Genomic DNA, 20,479 nt, shown 5'->3' with positions numbered 1-20,479 from the left:
ACAGGAGGGGACAGCCAGTGGAAGGGTCAGGCTCTGCTCCCAGGGAACAGGGCAGGACAAAAGGAAGTGGCCTCAACTTGTTCCAGAGAAGGTTTACACTGGACAATTAATTTTTTTTCCCCTGAAAGAGTATTAAGCAGTGGCACAGGCTGCCAGGGTAGTGATGGTGTCACCAGTCCCCACCCCTAGAAGGATTTAAAATCCCCATAGTTGTGGCACCTGGGGACATGGGTTAGTGGTGGGCTTGACAGTGCTGAGTTTACAGCTGGACTCAGTGATCTGAGGGCTCTTTTCCAACCTAAGGTTTTCTGTGAAGGATTCTGTGCCCTGCAGTCCTGCTTTGGCTCGGGACCCCCACCCAGAAGGCTGTAGATCTCCCAGAGTTCCTGTGAGGCAGACATCTGTTCCCCTCTGAGTGTGACACAGGATCTTTGAATCACCAGAGCCCTTCCAATCCAGTGAAAGAAAACCAGAAAACATTCCCAAGAGCATACCAAACATCCAGACTCCAGCATGGACAACTAGATAGCATCCACACTTCAGAGCAAGGAGATTTTAGCTACCTACCTTGCATATAGACAAATATTCTGTAGGTCTCTAAGTCTAGATACCTGAAAATGAATTGTGGTGCATCCTCTGTCAGCTCTGTCAGAACGAGGACCTTCACAACTCACTGAGATACCTGTCAGAGTGTCTGGGTAGAGGAAAATGAAGAGTGAGACGTGCTGTGTGCCATCCTTGCTAAGGTGGCATAAGAAAGGAGAGCACTGCCAGGTGTCTGGCAGTGTAGGCTCTTCCATAGTAAGAGAAAAATAAGACACGCATAGAAAAGTAGGAAGTAGCATCAAGAAATTAAGAATGAAAATAGTGCCCAAACTTCTCAGTTAGTTTAGATTTCAAGGAGGCAATAACATGCCTTCTGCTTAGTGTTACTATTTCATCTAACTATGAAAGGAAATACAAATTATTTGAAAATACAGAGAGGGAAGACTGGAAAATCACAGCAGATTTTTCTCTCTCTGATGGAAACAATTAGACTTGAAAGCCAAAAATAATCCTATTTCTCTTTGGGATATTTCTTTTTAAAATGCAGTATTTTTTCTTTAAAGTGCACATTAATGATAGCAGGATAATCTGTCAGCATTTTAGAATGAGATATGTTTGTCTTAGATGAAGTCTCAGATCATGATGAAATTTGATTCTTTCCATTGAGAACTTCAGTATTTTTCTTGTCAAAGGGCTAGTCTGGTCCTGCTCTAAACAAGCTGTGTTACTCAGACACATGATCTCCTGCTCTAATGGTAAACTTTCTTTCTTTAAACTTTGCCTTCATAAGGCAGCTATTCAGTCCTAAATTGTTTTCAGATTTCACACAAAAACTATCAAACAAGAACTTGTATTTTTCTGTCTGTACTCAAGGGGAATCACCCCTGAAATCCTGGTCATAATTTTGATGTCCAACATTCAGGTTTTCTTACACATATGACTCATGGATTTATTTTTAGGTCTGTTTACACCTGGTGACAGTTCTATTTCGATTAACATTTTCAAAAAACAGGGAAACATTGCTTAACATAATAATTTTCTTTAAGTAACATCTCCAATACAAGCAATACCAGAGAAGCAAATGCAGTCAGTGTCTTTTTAGAGAGTAAGAGCCCCGGAGGGCTGATTCTCCAGTCATCATCTCCCCTCTCAAGTCACAAAACACCTCCTAAAATTTGGATATTGGTCAGAACACCTAGAAGAGACTTATGTCTTGCATTTCAGCCTTGGCAATGCAGTGGGGTGTGTCTATCTCACACACCTTTAGAAAAGTGAACACAGCAGCTCTGCTGGCACATTCACTTCAGGCACAGCATTGCCAGACAGCAGCCATAGCTGTGAGCCCCTGCTCCACCAGGCTGTGAAGTCTCAGAGGAGGAAAGAGTGTAGAGATCAAGTGTAGAGCTATCTCTCCAGAGCTATTAATATTATAATATATTAATATAGAAAGATATTAGTATCTCCATGTAGATATTAATACCTGGAGCTATTCTTTACCCTAAAGCATGGGCAAGGATTGATGCAGGAGCCATCACGTGTTAGGAACAGACACTGGAGGCTCTGAAACAGTCTGTAGTTTTGTGAGATGGAATAAACCAAATCTTAAAACTCATTTGTGAAGAAAATGAGGAAATTCCACTCTTCATCTCTGCCCTTTTCCCAGCTTTACTTGCTCTCTGACATTTATTGAACAGCTTTTCAAGCTGATTCAGTAGTATTCCAAAAGCAAATTAAGCCACTCCCAACATGGAATGGCTGCCTGACAGGTTACTGAGTTTAAAAATTTGGTGACAAAATAGTTCTCAAAGCTCAAAAAGTCAAAAGGGATCATGTAGAAACAAATATGTGGAAAAGATGGTATAAGTGGGAAGGAAAGAGATCAGAAATAGTTTTATTTCTGGGACAGGCGAGGAGTGAAAACCCAGTCAAGCATCTCATGCATTCACTCTCAGACTCCAGCACATGAGCCAAAATTCCTCCACAAGCTGATCCCAAAAATAGCAATGGAAATTACCTGTGCCACAGTGTGGGGTTCCTTGGGCTATGGAATATCTCCAAATGAGGAAAAACTAATTAAATGGTCTTTTGACCTTTCATGGCTCTATATATTCTCTGTTGGAGCATTTATCTAATCAGAATTACCTTAATTGATAAGCTGGCTGGTTATACAATTTCTATTTCTCCACTGTTTTAGAAATTAAGAAAACAAACAAATGACTGCATTATGAGTAAAACCTGGCAGCTGGTGATTGGTGGTCAGCAGAGTTAAATCCAGTTGGTAGACAGTTGGTAGAGGGGTGATATGATTGTATGATTCTATTTATCCAAAATCTCTGCTCAGCAAGGGCTTATTATGGCTGGAAGAAGACAGGAAAATGTTTACCCTTTGTGCTGTCATGAGAGATCTGTGTTTGCCCCATGTTCACATGCAATAAAGAACCAATACCCCTTAGCTGCTAATGGCTCATCTTTATTATTTCCATACTTCATTAATTTTCTTTGTGCTGGAAGTAAAATATGTTCCTGCCTCGGCCATCTTCTCTTCACTGAAAAGGGTCAGTGGAGGACCAAAGTATGGTATATTACCCTTGTATTTCTTCTGGAAACCTGAGATTAATTGTGTATCTGCTAAATAAAGAAAGAATATAAAATATAGAAATGTGACTTGGTGGTTGTTCTTCTTAAACACTGATTGGTCAGATTAAAACTGAGGAAGGAAGGAAGAAATAAGACTTTTCTTATAAATGTGACAATACAAAAACATTTCTGTGGTATATGTTTATAATAATATTAATAATAAGAATAATTATAATAAACATTTTTATTAAAATTATTTTATAATATCCTCTATATTCAGAGTGTAGAAAGAGTCAGTCAAGAATAGAAACCTTTTTTTTTTGCCTGTTCTACACAAAACAGTCAATTTTTTTCTTCATACCATCTTTGTACAGAGCAGAAACTTCCAATTCAGCAATGGGTGGTTTTGGTTTGACTCCACCAAAAAATCTTTGCTTCCCCTGCTTTGATCCACCAAGTCTCTGATAAATCTAGTAGTTTGAAACAGAAAAAGAGTTTAAATGGTTCTGCTGGCAGAAGAGAATATTCTCAGAGCTGAGGTCTTCAGTCCTCCTCTCAGGCCTACAATTATACCCTAATATTAACCCAAAAAAGAAAACTGGGGCAATGTCTCCTTCTTAGGTTCTTCTCTGCCCTCTTGTAGTAGAGTTTCAGTGGCACACTTTCGTTGGGCTGAGCCCCACATATGATCTGTGGAATTCAGCTCTGAACCTTTGGATTCTGACTGACTTTGGCTGCAGGAAATATCTGCATCTGGGTGGTGACATGGAAAACAGGAGAGTTTATGTTTTTACCCAGAGCTGCTGTCCACAGGGAAGCCACACACATACTGTAGTTTCTGATTAGAAGTGTAAGTATGCAAAGTGGTAGAGCATGATTATCTCACCCTAACCTCTGCATCTCCCCTTAGTTAGATGGACAATTCTGTGAAATATGAAATACAATGAAGAAAGCCAAGTTCTTGGGGTTAAAGTGGGGTAGAGTTGTGTTGTGTGGCAGGTGAGGATGTCCAATGTCCTGGAAACTATGTGGCTGAAGCTGGAGTGAACACCCAACTCACTCTGTGAATTTAGCCCAGTGGTTCTGCTGTGGGTATCACAACCCTCAGCTGGTGATTGCAATTACCATTAATTACCTGTAATTACCATCAGGGTCATGAACTTAGTGATCTGAAGCAAGACTTGCAGTCCATGAATAGGGAAAACTTGCTTACCTGAATCCTGTTTATTATTCCAATATGATTTTTGAAATGGAAAAAGACGCCCATGCCATGGTTTTCCAGAGGCAGATGATTTATCACCCTCAATTCAAAATTCCTTGTGGCAGGACAAATGTTTCCATTAACCTTTCTTTCATGGAAGCCAGCAGCCATCTACACCTTACTAAACCCACGGCACCATTCCTGCTAACAACCATGCAGATGTAGCCAACTTGCTCATTACTTCCCCTGAAATGACAAGAAGTGAATTCGTAGCCCTCAGATTCTCCCACTCAGTAGCACAAGCACGGACTTGAAAGAGTGGTGAAATTGCTACCTGCTATTCTTGTTCCCCAAGATAAGGGTATGTGGACTCCTGTTTGTCACTGACATGTTTTATGAAAAATCCTTTACTTAGGATTTTTCCCTTCCTGAGAGCTGAGAGGCCTCAGGAACAAACTGTAAACAATTCTTATCTGCTGCTGTGGAATGCAACAGAGAAAATCTGTGATTGGCCCCGTCAGACTGTTTCCAATTAAGAGCCTACCACAGAACACCTGTGTGTCCGGCTGGTTTCAGTCTGAGAAGACTTTTTGTTTACACATTCTTTTCTATTCTTAGCATAGCTTTGTAGTGAAATCCTTCTCTCTATTCTTTTCGTATACTTTTTATATCTTATATATCATATAATAATAAATCAAGCCTTCTGATACATGGAGTCAACCTTGTCGTCTCTTCCCTCATCCTGAGACCCCTCTGAACGAGGTAACACCTGTTAATCATCGTGTTTTGGTTAAACAGGAGTATTTGGTTCACTTTGTTCATGTACTTTGTATTTTGTTCACTTTGTTCATGTACGCCTTTGGATGAAATGAAATTTTTCTGGAAGCAGAGGAAGTAATGATATGCTTTTATTAAATATTATCTTCATGCTTTTATTAAGCATTATCTTCATTGCAAGCAGTTCCTAACAGCAAGTACAATGGTTTGCCTGAGTTGTCTTTAACCTTAAGTTGCAAAGTTGCTAGTTTTTGCAGAGAAATTGCAATTTCTCTGTAAGAGTTAGCTCTGAGAAAAATAGCTTTATTCACTCGGGTGTGGGACACAAAACAATTTAAATTTAACCCATTTGGTGGACTGCACTGTAAGCTCTGATGAAGACCTGAGCAAGTTCTCTAGGCAGCAAACTTTGTCCTATACAATGATTAACACAAAATTAGTCACGTATGTGCATATTTGCAGGTTAAAATCATAAATGGTGGCTTTGTTGATAACAGCATTTGCATCATAACTGAAAGCTGCTTCACTAGACCAAATTATGCAGCTCTTTTACTTAAATCTGTGTCCCAGCAGAAAGTTATCATTTAAAGGAGGTGGCTAAACCCAGAAAAATTCTGCATTTCACGATGTGTTACAACGTAAGAATGGAATGAGTTTCTCCATCTACGTGTTTGGGGAAATGAAGGAAGTGGGGTGCATTGTTTTCTAGACTTCATCTTGGTTATATAAATTGTAAAATAAATTTGATCTTGATTAGAACTTTTAACCACTCTGTGGCCTTGTGAAAAAGCATTTTGCTTTAGTTAATGAGAATTTTATTTTGGAGGGGGAAACACTTATCTGCAACTAGAAAATAAATGTTGCAAACAGTAAAAATCTAATACATAAAAATACAAAAAATACTGTTTCTGTAGAAAGAGATATTTGCATTAGTGGTTTTGTGCCTAATTTTCAATCTGCTAATGGGCCTAAGATTTTTCTCAGGAGTGGATAAAGTCACATATACTGTTATGCTCACATGTCCCGCTGTAATTCATAAACTTTGAGCCCTGATGACAGAGTTCTGACTGGGTGCAGAAAAGGTAGCAAGGAGTTTTCCTTGCTGGCTACCAAGGTTTATATTTTTACCTCCTTTGTCTGGAAAAAGGTGTCTTTCCTTGAATTTTCTATTGTACATTGTGCTTTGTATCCTGGTTGATTACTCCATATAGAAGAAATTCTCTCCTGTGCAAAACTGTTCAGCACATTCATTCTTAATTTTAGTTGTTCTTGAAAGCTGGGCAGACCATTGCCTCCTTTTATTATTTTATTAACTGCTTTTTAAATAAACTTCATGATCATGAGAACCCAAAGGGAGAAGAGAAATTAAATTGAATTGGCTCAATGTTCAATTCTCTAAGATTTCTGATCACACTAAACATTTTAGAGCACAGATAATGCTGTCGTTTTTTGTTTTTTTCTTTTTCTTTTTTTTTTAACTTACCATATTCTAAGTGAGATTAAGCTGCTTTTGCTTCCAGTGCTTTTCAGCAAATAATGAAAGAGCACCACAGTAATGAAAGAACAAGCTGATATTCAGGAAGAGGTTCTTGAACACATCTATGGGTAAAACTGAATGAGAAAAAGAAAATAGAAGATGGATTGTCCAATGGATAACCCATTTCCCAATTTAAAAGGCACTGAGTGCATTTCAGGTCCCCAAGAAAACTGGCATGTACTTAGCCAAAACTGAAAATCAATCAGGCTGCTTCAGCAGCTCAGTGTTATCAGTCCTGCCCTGCAGAGCACAGCTCTGAAACATTAGGCAGCCCAACAAGAGGGAGAAAGTTAATTTGAGAGCAGCTGTTTTAAGACAGATACATAATGGCATTAGGAGAGGAGCACTGTGGTGAGGTGAGAGCTGAACAGAAATGCCCATTAGGCTGAGGGAGCTTTTAGGTGAATTATTGGAAGCAGATGCAGCCAAAGCCTGAGGTAAAGGAGCCAGACAAGAGTATGATGAAGGCGGATACTAAAAACTACTAATAATGAATAGTGAGGCTGCATGAGACTTAGTGGGCCTAAATTAAAGTTTTTGTTCTGCTACAACACTTCCAGAGGTTCATCAGGTTTGCAGAGGTGTTCAAGGGAGGTGAACATCCCTGGAAGTATTCAAGGGCAGGGCTTTGAGCAACTTTAGTCTAGTGGAAGGCATCCCTTCCCATGGCAAAGGGCATTAGAATGAGATCCTTTTAGGTCCCTCCCAAATCAAACAATTCTGTGATTCCGTGGCTCTGTGCACTGTGCCCCTCTAAGCATTTAGACACTGCTTTTCATTGATTAGGAATAAATGAAGAGGTTTCTTTGAGGATCTGGACATAATCTAGTTGTGCTTCGACTTTCCATGGAAGATATTAGCATTTCCTATATTAGGAGGGCAAAAGCAATTACAAGATGTTCTGCTCTTTTGTTTTCAAACACAGATAATATATTCATTGCTTTTTTGTGTTGTTTGTTTTTAATTGGTTTTATTTGCATCTTCATTACTTGAAATTTTGAATTATCCTATAAACTGCATAATCACAGAAAAATTTTCATTGGAAGGGGCTACAAATATTATTCATTCCAGCTGCACTGCCATGGGTAGGAATTTGGGAAGATGTAAGGATACCTTCCACTGGACCAGGTTTCTCCAAACCCTATCCAACTTGGCCTTGAACACTCCCAGGGATGGGGCAGCACAGCTCCTCAGGGGAACCTGTGCCATTTAGAACTCAGGGGTAATATTTATGTACTGTTGGAGGAACAGAAACCTCTAAAACAGAACACAGCAATTAGTTAAAAGCATTTTATGACACTGAACAAAGGCTAAGTATAGGAAAAGTTGTGTTTTCAATTGAAATTAGGGAGAGATGGAATCTACAGCAGTCACGCTTTTGAATTTAGGAAGGCCATTTGAAAACATTACAGAAGATTTTCTGAAGACATATGTGGCCAAAGCTCTGGTTCAGTATCTTATCTGCAAATATGTTTACAGAAATTTGAATGCTAAAATGAAAACAGGGATATAGGGGTTTTAGTATTTATTATCATGCAACTGAATGTGAAATGAAAAAATTAATTATTCTTTTTATGATAAGCACTTAACATGAATCACGCTTCATTTTTTCTCAGATTATTTTAATTTTCTCAGGTCCTACCCTATAAGTTTTTTTATAGGCTAGCAGGGAAGTAATATCTACATTAAATGCTGCATTACTTACCTAGGTCTCTTTCATAGAAACAGCTGAGGTGAAAGAGAACATGTGGTTACTGAAGGAAGTGTTTCTGGCTGTGGGTTTAGAAAAGAAGAGGTGTTTTTTTTCTCCCCTCTGAAAACCATCATCAAGATTCCTCTGCCTGGAATAATATTGTCTGTCACCATCACTTTTGTAGGCTGGTAGCAGGCAACGCGTGCTGTTAACATGAAACTGAGTGAAACCTGAAGGATCTGACAAAGGCATGACAAGGCTAAACAAATGTCAGGTGGCAAAGCTCAATGCTGAGAAACAAAAATCTTCGTCACTGGGAAGAAAAGTATGATTGCAGATATAGAAATTGATTGCAGAAAATAGAATCACAGAATAAGCTGAGCTGGGAGGGACCTACAAGGATCAAGTTGGCTCAAGTCCCACTCCTGGCCCTGCACAGGACATCTCCAAGAATCACACCATAATGATGTAACAGAGCTTAGAACTGGAATATTTTACTAACCTAGTTAATAGCCCAGTACTAATATCCCTATTTGCATTATATTAAAGGATACTGCTATCTATGTGAGTATTTACAAAATACAAGGCAATCAAATCTGTCAGTCCTGCTCCTCTAAACCACCCATTGCTTATCATGTCTGCAGAGCTTATAGGAAGGCAACCTCTGTGACTTGGTGTCCTTGTCTGCAAAATGCTGATAGCAACGCTCACCCAAATTGTAAAACACTCATAGTCCAGGAAAATAATTATTTGCTAAGGGAGGTTTTAATAGCAATGTATTTGGATGGGTAATTCCTATGACATGCATATTCTTATCTCAAAGAGGAGGAGTTTATGTGTAGTATTTGGTACAGTGGTTTATGTCTCTGTTCATCCAGTCTTTTCATTTAAAAATTCCTTGCTGTAAATAGAAATAGCCCTCATACAGGCAAAGACTCATGACCATCCTGCATTCAGGAGCATTGCTAAATTAAAATGCATTTGTAGCAGATAATCTAAGCAGACCAAGAGCTGTGTCTCCTGCCGTTGCTTTGGCACACAGGGAGAACAAGAGGCAGAATTCCAGGTGTGGCTGACTGAGCTTGGATCCCTTCTGCTGGCTTGACACCTCCTCAGTCAAGTAAAATGTCTTTTGGCTCACCTAGATATGTGAATCTGATAATTTTTAACTGCAATTGGTATTGTACAAGAGAGAGAAGAGAGGCTTTATTTAGAAGGCATAGAAACAGAATTAACAAATGGAAGAACGAAGCATCTCACCTTAATTTCAGGGACTGGAACATGTCTGTGATGCAGACAAAAAGCCCAATACAACTCCCCTTTAAATTGTACACCATTCAAATCTATTTATCATGAAGCAGTTACCTGCTCATAACTGAAAAAGTTCATATATATATATATATATATATATATATATAATATATATATATATATATATATATTATAAGTTCAGATTCTCCAGGATAACTGGCCATAATACAACCTTGCATTAATTACTGTATTTCAGTCTGCAGAATTATGTCCTATAAAAAAAGGAATCTTAAAAAAAATGATCATGCATTAATTTCCAACACACACACAAAAAAAAAAAAAAGAAAACCACAAAGCCAGGTAACATAAAACTTAAACAATATTTTTATTTAATTTTTAACAATGCAAGGGGAAATTAAAAATTAAAAAAAGAGAATTAAAAAAAAAAACCAAAAAACATAGATATTTATTAAAGGGGGAAAGAATTTAAAATTAAAAACAAATAGAATTATTCAGAAAACAGCTGGATCTCTATGTTTTTGTCCTGACCTGCAATACATTAAACAGTCAGTATTCATTGAAGCCATATGATATAATCCTCTGAGAATAATTTTGTATCCATTTTCATTTTTAATCTTTGTAGGAAGTAAGATTCTAAAAAAATCAACACTGTCTGTAGGAAAAAAAAAACCTCTTTCATGGTACAGTTCATATATCCACACATTGTTCAGATTACAAGGATGTGGAAGTTTTGTTTTGTTTTCTTTCTGGTACCCTAAAAAGTGTTCATTCTTGCAGTCAGTGTTTGAAATAGAATTAGAAATGTCAGTAAATACCATTCACAGATTTTTTCATGCAATTACCTACTCTTCTGCAGAATTTTACCCAAACCAAAAGCTGAGACTTTATGATTAACCTCACAGAAAAAAAAACTAATCCTGAGCTTAATCTGAACATTATAGTTATTGTCTGATTTATTGCCTGATGTCTGGTTATCATTCATGCCTATTTTGTATGTTCTTTTAATGCTTTACTGAAATAGCAGCTGGATTTTGGCCTTTTATTAAATACCACTCCTTAGAGCTGTAGGATGCAAAGCATTAATACATGTGGTTTAGCAGTCCCCAAAGTAGTTTTATAGGGAAAATTATATTCATATTATGACTTAATTAGGTGAAAGAAAGTTTGGCATACTCAAACAGTGGGAGCACTGGAAATACAGCAGACACCATTTGTAATTTTTAAAGGGAGGATATTGGAGTGTGAGTTTGTTGGTGTTCCTGATGGAGATTTTCCCACTTTGTTTCATAAACATTTAGATGCAATTTCAGAGGATCATCTCAACTTCTGTCCCCTGTCCATGTGTGAGCAGCTTGTTCCTGCTCTTTACAGCAAGGTCTCAGAACTTCCCTTACCAGCACCATAAATTGTACCATGCTGCTTGGACTAAAAGGACCAGCCACACAGTAGACCCTCCTGAAATCCTTTGGGAAACATATAAAAATACCAGGATTTCTGCTTAACCTCACAGCTACTAATAAACCAAAAAATATGGGTCCAAGATACAGATTTTTCCAACTCTTGACTTCTAGGAAGAGGCTTCTTTCCAACTTAATGCCTCTGCATCACAATTTTAAGTAAAATAAAGATGTTTGCCCATGTAATAGACAGAAAATAGAATTAAACCTCTATTTTTTCATTACTTTCAAAATCCCAGTTTAAAAGTATTAATTGTAGAGCAGAACTAAGTGGTATAGCTCTTCCTCTTGGTCTTTATGACACGATATGGGAAATTTGAAAGTGGTTTCATTTATGAAACCAAAAGGGGTTTCAATTTATGCATCTTGCTTCTTCCTGCTGCATTGGAAGGAATGAAATGCCCAGGAGAGCAGTGACTCCACAGGAAAATGGAAAGGCAGTGCCCTCACAGGAGTGTCTGTGTTTGAGCATTCAGGAGGTGATTAAGGAGGTGAAGCTCATAAGTGGGTGCTATGATTTGCTCTCTGGTATGAGTGAGCTGGCTCAAGACAGTGATTTCTTTGGCAAGCACTCACTTAAAGACTTCCTCTTAAATGTCTGCCTGAAGAAAATTAGGGGTTAAATCTCCCACCTATTTTCCATCTACATGAAGGTTGAAAATACCCCTTATCACACCCCAACTGAGGACACTTTTAGGCTTTTCTCTATATTATCTGTGCCATCCAGCTTTTTTGCACATAGGCAGAGAGAATATTACAAAGGAATCTCATGTCTCCTTTCTGTTTCATCACGACATTTCTTGGGGCAAAATAAAATCTTACATGGGAAAAGCATTTGCTTAGAAAACTATTTAGATTCATGAACCTGGTCAAAGCATATCAAAACATGTTTCTCTACCACCAACAGAAGACATCAGCACACACCAAGAATGAAAATGGGACAGTGATGCTAACATTTCTTTGTGAAATATTTTAAGGTCAGTCGTTAGGGAAAGCAAAATAAATGAGAATGACAAAATGTCTTTCTACAATCAGTGTTAGGTCTACAAAGTAAAAATATTGTAAAGATAGTCTGGCTCCAGCTTCTAAGAGCTGAAACTTTACTGATGACAGTGACATTATAGCAGGGTACACCTGGAGTAGCTCAGCAGGGTAGACATCTAAAAGCTGTGGCTTATATTCAGAGGCCAGTGGATCTTTTAGTTATAACTAACTCTTAACTTGTAAATCCTTTCCTTGGGAAAAAAAAAAAAAAAAAGAAAAAGAAGAACTAAAAACAAGACAGGATTTATCTAGTTTCATTTTTATCCAAGTAAAATTTAAGTAGGAATATTTTTTCCACATTAACAGTTTTAAATCTTCTGTATGAAGATTCATATCAGTCAAAGTAAAAAGGGAAGTAGGACTGCTGGCTTTAGAGAATTCAGCTGCAGAGCCAAGAATGGGAGCTAAATTTGTGGAAGTCATATGTTAATTATGTATGCAGTAATGTAATGCAAATGGACACCCACTTGTATGGAAGTACATTAATAATACTTGATAGTATCAATAGAATTTGTGTGAAGGAAATACCATGCTTGATTTTTAAATATTTTGCCTTTTTTTTAAATTTTTGGTTAATGGAAAAGAAAGGGAAAAAAAAAGGAAAGACAATCTACTGCAGGTAGATTACATTGTCATGCCATAATAAATTACTTAAACTGCAAGTAGTCCAATGCCCTTAATATAGTCCCACTTTGCCACACAGTTTCTTGTTCAGCAATCCCTACAAAAAGATCCATTAATCAAAACATATGGTGGTTGGAGTGTTCTGGTTTCCTCAGCAAGGTAATATGTCATACAATTAATTAAGCCTCTGGGCCATCTTGATATCAATGGAGTTAAGTATTTGTTTAAAGAAAGCCATGTGCATATTTGCTGAATTGAGGCCTAAAGTAAAGGGGAAAATATACTGTGTGTGATTATGTCATAAAAGACAGCAGCCCTCTGGCTGGACAGGAGGGAGCTGAGTTAAGGTTATACAGACTGGTATACAAATGCTTTCTTTTTTCCCTCTGCTGGTAGAAAGCAGATTTTCCCACTCTTTTATAAAGTGTTGTACAATGCAACAAATATATTATGGCACAAACTGGAAGGTCCCAAGTACTCTGACTACCTGCCATATTATCCCATATTATAATCTCAATATTATTTCAGCAGAGCTTGAGGGTTTCTGCTAGGACAGACTCAGGACAGTCCCAGCCTGCTCGTGATGGTTAATGACTTTTCTCAGGTTCAACAATTGCACTTGTCTTGTCTTCATGCCTCAGTGCACTTCCAGTGTCAGTCACAAAAAACACTCAGACTGCTCTGCATGATTGTGTAATTAAAGAGCACAGATAATTTCCAAGACTATTTCAAGTATAAACATGGGCCTGTATCTGCGTGCCTTTTAATCTTACCAAGAAAATACAAATGTTGAGGGGGGAATGAAATTATAACGTGAGGAAAATAGCTTCTGCAAATAGTAGTTCACCCTTTCTTTGCTCATATTCTTCTAAATTGAGTTAGCAAAATCATGAGCTGAGGGAAGGGTCCACAAAGTAAATTCCTCCTCCTCTGCCTGCATCTATAATGAGTGTAAAGACACAGATTAGAGAATTTATTTTTAAAAAGTTTTATGTTCAGCCTTTCTGGAGATCTACAGAAGTTTAAATAGTAGCTCCGAGCCAGGACCCTTTTCAGCCACAGGGAGTTTGTCCCAATAATTTAGACAATCTTTAAAATGAAACTGTTTTCTAGAAAATCTCTTGGAATGTTTCATTGTGGTAAGTAAAAAACCACTCTGTTGCACAGCACCAGCACAACGCCTCTGAATCTTTGTGGCCTAAGTAACATCTGGGGACTGGGTTTAAAGAAAGGGAAATGTTTCCTTTTTAAAGGAAGGAAAATTTAATTTTTGTATTTTGAGGCAATGTGATGGAAGAGACTCTCTTTTGCTAATACTTTTCAGTGACAAAAGGATTTCAAAAAGGAGCTTTTGAAATAAAACAATGTTGGGCCATATTGGAAAGCTTTTGAAAAGCCTACTCCAAACTAGCAAAGCTGTTTCATTTTCCATTCTCTGAGCCACTCACATGCTTAAGAAAACTGCACTGTGTTTTTCAGAGGATGCCTATAAAACTCAAGTCCGAATTGATGATGAACCAGCCTATTTGGACATTCTAGACACTGCTGGACAGGTGAGTAATTTTCCAATGAGAGTCATTCAATCGGAGATAAACTCAAAGATTTTAACCTCAGAGATATGGGTCACAGTGCTTAAAGTTCCTTATTCAAGCATAAAGGAAGTAGTGGCAGAATAATATAGAGGAATTAACAAAGGGAAAAATTAAAGAAGTGCTGCAGTATAAAACAGCATAGCTTCCAAATCTCATCAGAGGAGACAGGCTGAAATGAGCAATAGATAAAAAGATATTTGTTTCTTTTTCTCTTGTGTGCAGGAACATCTATCACAACAATGAAATTAATAAATATTGTGTTGTTTGTCTTACATTTTTCTCATTCCTCCTTCTCTTCCTGTATTACAGGAATTTCCTGATCTACTTGTGGATTAAGTATTTTGTTACATTTTGTCTTCTCCCCACATTATATCTAAATATCAAATGCTCACCCACAATGAAAATGCCAAAAGTAACCCACAGTGTTACATACACAGGTTTTCCAGAGAAGCTGTGTCTGTCCAATGCCTGGCAGGTTGGATGGGGCTTGGAACAACCTGGGATAGTGGAAGGTGTTCCTGTCCATGACAGGAGGCTGGAATGAGATGAAATTTAAAGTTCCTTCCAACCCAAACAGTCCCCTGATTCTGCCAATTCTATGACAGCATGTCTGCTGTTGGGGAATTAAGCTTCATATGAAGAAATGAAGAATAAATTTAAATACAATAATTTCTTCTCCCTGGCTCAGTTAATTTTCTTTCTACCTCTAGATATTTTTACTGTTTAATCAAAGTGCTGCCACTTGCTGATCTTTTCCTCAGGGTCCCTTTGAAGGCTTTTGTAGTTTTTGAGTTTCCATAGAGTGTGTGCACCTCGTGCAGGAACAAAACAACCAAAAAGGAACTTAAACACCCTTAAATAAACAAGAAAATATTTGGGAAGCAAAAGCCTGGCTAACCTTGTTCTTAACTTCCTAGAAGTTTGAATGCACCTAAGCTAGGCACTGCAAATGGTGGGAAATGCAGTCTGCTGCCAGAATTCAAAGTTCAACTACTGTCAGTCATTTACACATATATGCAATTTTATATTCATTTAAAAAAATTTTGATTGCATGCAAAGGCTAGAACTTATTCTATTTCTTAATTTATTTATTATAATTATTTATTAATAATTCCTAATTATTAATTTATTTATCCTTATTCTTAATTTATGGGAGGAGGATATGATTGCCAAGGTTATGAATTTTTTCAGAATAAACAGTTGTAAGGTAAGAAAATAAATCAGATTAATTCGGTCAAAGAAAGGTGATGAGCACAATAATATGAAAAAGATGGAGTTTTATCTCTAAGTTTTATCTCTATTAGAAAGCAAGCAATTCACAGTATTAGATTTCCATGGCATATCATGGTGCCCAAGTAATGAAATGTGGTGCAGCTGTTTCATAGAATCATAGAATTTTAAAAGTTGGAAATTATCTTTAAGATCATTGATCCCAATCATTAACCCAGCACTTCCAAGTCCACCACTAAACCATGTCTCTAAGTGCCACAGACATGTGATTTTAAATCCCTCAGGGGATGGTGGCTCCACCACTGCCCAGACATCCATGGGCCAGGGCTTGATAATCCTTTCAGAAAAGAAATTTTTCCTCCTTTCCAATCTAAACTTCCCCTTTTTCCTCATCCATTCCTCTTTGTAGCATGCAGAAGCACCACGCTCAGCAGATTTATCATCCCAGGCCATTTTACAGCCTGAGCATAGCTATTGTACTTCTGTTGAAATGTTGAAATTAATCAACCAAGTTGATTCGATATGAGCAAATCTCAAATTTAAATTCCCCTGTTGTTCCAATGTAGATTGTCTCACCGAAACACATTCCCAGCATAACTAGGAAGTTCTTCCCACTTTCCCTCCCACGATTTTTCAGGAGCTGCCCGTTCTAAGTGTCCTGGATTTAGCTGCTTGTCTTTGTAGATGTCTTTGGATTTGTTGCCTCTCTATCTGCCCTGCACAGCTCCAGAATAAATCAAGACCTAATCCAACTCCCATTGAAGTCAGCAGCTGAAATAGGCTCTTTCTTCACAGAGCACTAGTGGTGCTCTCACCAAAGCTCACACAAATTCTGCTCTGACTTTGGTGACTCAGGGTAAAAATCCAAAGCACCCATTTGTGCTGCTGCTGATGTGTGCCTTGGTGGTGCCTAGTTGTTTTTATTTCCCTTGGTTTTATGTCAAATTGGAGATGGTGTTGCAGCTTCTAAATCAGGCAGTGGAAAACTCATTTGTCTGGGTGTCCTCACAGTCGTAAATACTTTGTCATCAACTTTGAATAATGACTTTAATCACTTCAGGAGATCAAGGAGCCAAAAATTGTGATTCATCCTTATTTGGGAAATACAAGAAATCAATAGTAAAACTGACTGAATTTAATGTATTTTGTTGTTGCTCTGGAGGACATGTTTCAAAAAATAGGTTTCTCCTTTCTCTTCTGTACCTAAGAACTAATTAGGAATTTCAACACTGACCAAATTAACTACTAATAATTAACACAGATTTTAATAGTCAAATCAAGACTTAAAAACCCATGGGTGATTTCATACCTGACACTGCATGAAAATCTTCAATACTTTAAATGGTAGATCCAGTTTGAAGTTAAAGCATTTAAATCATAAATGGTGCTTCAAAAATACATTTATGTTCTCAGTTTTCTGAAATTAAAAAAAAACCAAAACAACCCAACATTCAAACAAAGGAAAAACCAAAAACATTGATAAACTTGCTCATCTGGTTACTGATTTTTCTCTTGTGCATGTACATGGACACTATATCATAGACCAATTGCTCATCTCAGGAAGTAAACTGATGCTCAGTGGATTCTGGATACATACTTTATACACCGTCATTTGTCCTTTTGTGCTCTTCCAATACTGTTTTTCCACTGAAGGCACAAGAGGCATTTTCTTAAAGAATGTAAGGGCTGGTGCAAGCAGTTATGCTGCACTGAACTCACTGCACCTTCTTTTCACCACCCTCTACACCTGCCAGCTGGGCAGCCTGTGTTTGCTCACCCCATTTAGCTTCAGACAGAATATGTATGCCTCAGAGAGTTTCAAGAGACAGTACTGATGTAGCTCCTGGTAGCTGGATTGCCATACACAGACCTAACCTGAGCTATTCCTACCAAAAAAAGCTTGAAAATGTGATGTTCTGCAAGGAAATGAACAAAGAAAATGATGCTGGTATTCTTTTTCAGTGGCACAACTGAATCTAGATGAAGCCGTCAATAATTCCTTTGGTTAGTTATCAATGATGCCTTTGACTCTTTAACTAGATGTATTATTCTCAACCCAAAACCTTTTATTTTGCCTCTACATTTCAATAAACCCCAAAAAAGAACAACAACAACAAAAAAAAAAAAAAGAAAAGCAAATAAAGCCAAACCCATTAAATGTGAAATTGAGGTCGTATTTATAAAAATGAGGAAGTTTATTTTTTTAGTTTTTAACTCCCAAGGCTAGCTACAATATGGCACGTGGAATGTATAGGAAAAACTTTGTGGAAATCTGCAAATGTAAATTAGTATCTGTAAAGATAGCTTGAATTTCCGTGTTCACCCATGTGGGACATTTTTTGAGTGACTTTCCCTTGAAATTCACCCCTTGTCCACTGAGTTTGGAAGCAGTGTCGGTAGAGGCAATTCTGGGATTTCCCTCTTTTTAACCAATGCGCCATAAAAATAATCTGCTTTTACATACATTTAATCCAAATTGACGCAAACCCTTTGGTTCCCAGCGAACTTGCAGGTGCAAACAAAAGGACATTCAGCCCTCAAGCGCTTTATTCTGCATTCAGCTCCCCTCACAATTATTCTCAGAGAGTGACAACCCCCAACTGCTCCAACCGCGCACAAAAAGCCTCCACACGGAGTTATAGAAACCTTCTGTTCGCTCATTTGCGCTTTCTCACCTTCTCTTCTAGCTTAAAAATATGTTGCTACTTCTGGAGCCCAGAAGTATGCTCCTCATGGAGCACACACAGCAGTTATCTCTCCTGCTGTATTTATAGACTGTTGACTGACACAGGAGCTTTTATTCTTGCCACAGCTTTCCCCTGTATGACACATTACCCAATCTCTCTGTGTAGACCTCACGCCGAACGCTAAAAGAGCAGCAGAGTTTCCTTCACTGGAAAACAATCTGATCTGACATGTAAAAGAGGCAAAAATTGTTTTCAGATACAAAGCGGGCAAGTATGTGGAAAAATGGGTTTCTGTGCCTGTCAGCGAGACAATACATTCTGAGATTATTGCACCAATTTTTGTTTGCTAAAACGTGAGCTTTTTATGATAAACTTAGTGCACCAGTATATTTCCCAGGTGTGAGTCAGAGACTTGAAAAATGGGCCCTAAAATGTGATGGCATGCCATTTCAGGGAGATTTTCCTTTGTCTGGAGTTGTGTGCGCGTGAATTCATTTCCAGGCAGACACTTTTCAACCTGACAACAACAGTGCGCCCTGTACCGAAATCCATCTCTCAAATTGCTAGCAAATCACAGGACATGTTTATCCTGCCAGCCTGCAGGACTATGATTCTTGCCCCCTGCTTCAAGCTTTGAAGAGGAACCGTATTAGTCCCAAGAGCCCTTCAGATAAACACACTTTCTCAGACTAAACACTATAGTCTGATGATTCACTCAGGCTGTTATCTGAGACCCCTCTGCTTATTATCTAAACATGCTGCTCTAATCCTGAATCAATGGAAGTGAAATCTCAAAGTACACTAGTGCAGCTTATCTCAAGGAAATGTAAAATGCCTTTTTGGCAGTAATTATGTCTTAATGGGCCTCTGCAGCATGTTCCTTTAAGGGGAAAATAATTTTATTGCACTTTTTGCTAGGTACTGTAGTGCATAAATGAAATCCATTTTATTTTTAAAGCACAGGGATATTGAAGTAAGTAGCAACTATTAACACAGTGTATTAGGTGAGAAGAGCATTAGTTTTATTTTCTTTGTATGCTGTTCCACAGGCTGTTGAAAACATACTTAGAAAGTATAAAATCATAGCACTGCAATTTTCCTGGGGTCTTGAGACAAGTTGTTCTGTACTTTCTGGGAAGAGCTAAAATGTCTCCCTTGACCTAGCAGTTTTATTTGCCAATGGACAGATTGTGGAGAAACACTTATTTGGCACAGACACAGAGTGGAAAAAACAGTTGCAGTAAATCACAGATGAAATTGTGGACCTGACACCAGTTTCCTTCAGATCATTGGCAAAATATTCCTTGACTTCAGTAGGAAAAGATCTAGGCATATGCTGATAAAAATGAGTATATAACCAAAGGAAGAGCAGGCAACTGGCAGCCAAGATTCCCAACTTCCTTTTTCATCCCTGTCCAGGAGTGAATCATGATGCAATAAAGGGTGGATCAGTTTGTATTTCTAGGCCTGCATTTATCATCCTGTCAAACAGGTGCAATAAAATGTTGCAGGGAACAAGCATTTAGGGGGAACATCAGCATTTATTGAGTCTGACAACCCCAATTGCCTGCCCATTGCTACCATTCCTCTTCAGCAAAGTCAGTGGCAGTGGTTCTGTACTGCAGGTGGTGGAAAACTTTCCAGTGTGTTCTGTTCTCTTCCAACAAAGTCTTTTTGTTTTTTCACTTGAAATGCTTTCCCTCTCATTGTTCTTCATCTTTCTCTAACTTGCAACTTTCAAAACCGGATAAATACAGAGTGATGCTGTTGAAAGATTTTTTTTTTTTTTTCTTTTTAATGCAATAAGGACATATAAGAGAAGAAAATATATTATTACAATTTTTGAAAAAAAAATTGGAAAGTTTTTTTTTCTTCTTTCCAAGACTTTCTTGCAGTATTTTCTTGTGGGCTTTTGGTGTTGTTGTTGGGGTGGTTCCTGTTTTATATTATTTTACTGAATTTGGCTTTGAGGTGGTTTTGGTTGTTTGGTTTTGTTCTAATGTACATTGTATGGAAAAACACCTATATAAACACATTCCATATGAGTAAACTTCATCCAGGTCCTCCACAAGATGCTGATAATGTAATTTTTTATTTTCTACCATCATTGGAAAATATTGTACACTTCTTCTTTTCTTCTTTACAGCAGTGAACGGTACTGAAGTACTTTGAAATCCCAGCAGACACTGCACATACACTAAGTGTGTCCTGATTTCTTTATATTTATATATATATATATATA

At 37.8% G+C, this 20,479-nt stretch overlaps 1 protein-coding gene across 2 annotated transcripts in view; it reads left to right on the top strand.

Annotated features, from left to right (window-relative positions):
• Positions 1-20,479, top strand: part of RIT2 (Ras like without CAAX 2) — a 173,024-nt gene that overhangs the window by 54,742 nt on the left and 97,803 nt on the right. For both annotated transcript variants that reach the window (XM_030237347.2, XM_050987014.1), the window contains one exon: positions 14,208-14,281. In XM_030237347.2, the coding sequence (XP_030093207.2) occupies positions 14,208-14,281 (74 nt within the window). The remainder of the gene's footprint in view (positions 1-14,207; positions 14,282-20,479) is intronic.

This window comes from Serinus canaria, chromosome Z (assembly GCF_022539315.1).
Source record: "Serinus canaria isolate serCan28SL12 chromosome Z, serCan2020, whole genome shotgun sequence".
NCBI lineage: Eukaryota > Metazoa > Chordata > Aves > Passeriformes > Fringillidae > Serinus > Serinus canaria.
The sequence above is the reverse complement of the archived record's forward strand: the minus strand, read 5'-3'. Positions and strand labels throughout refer to the sequence as shown.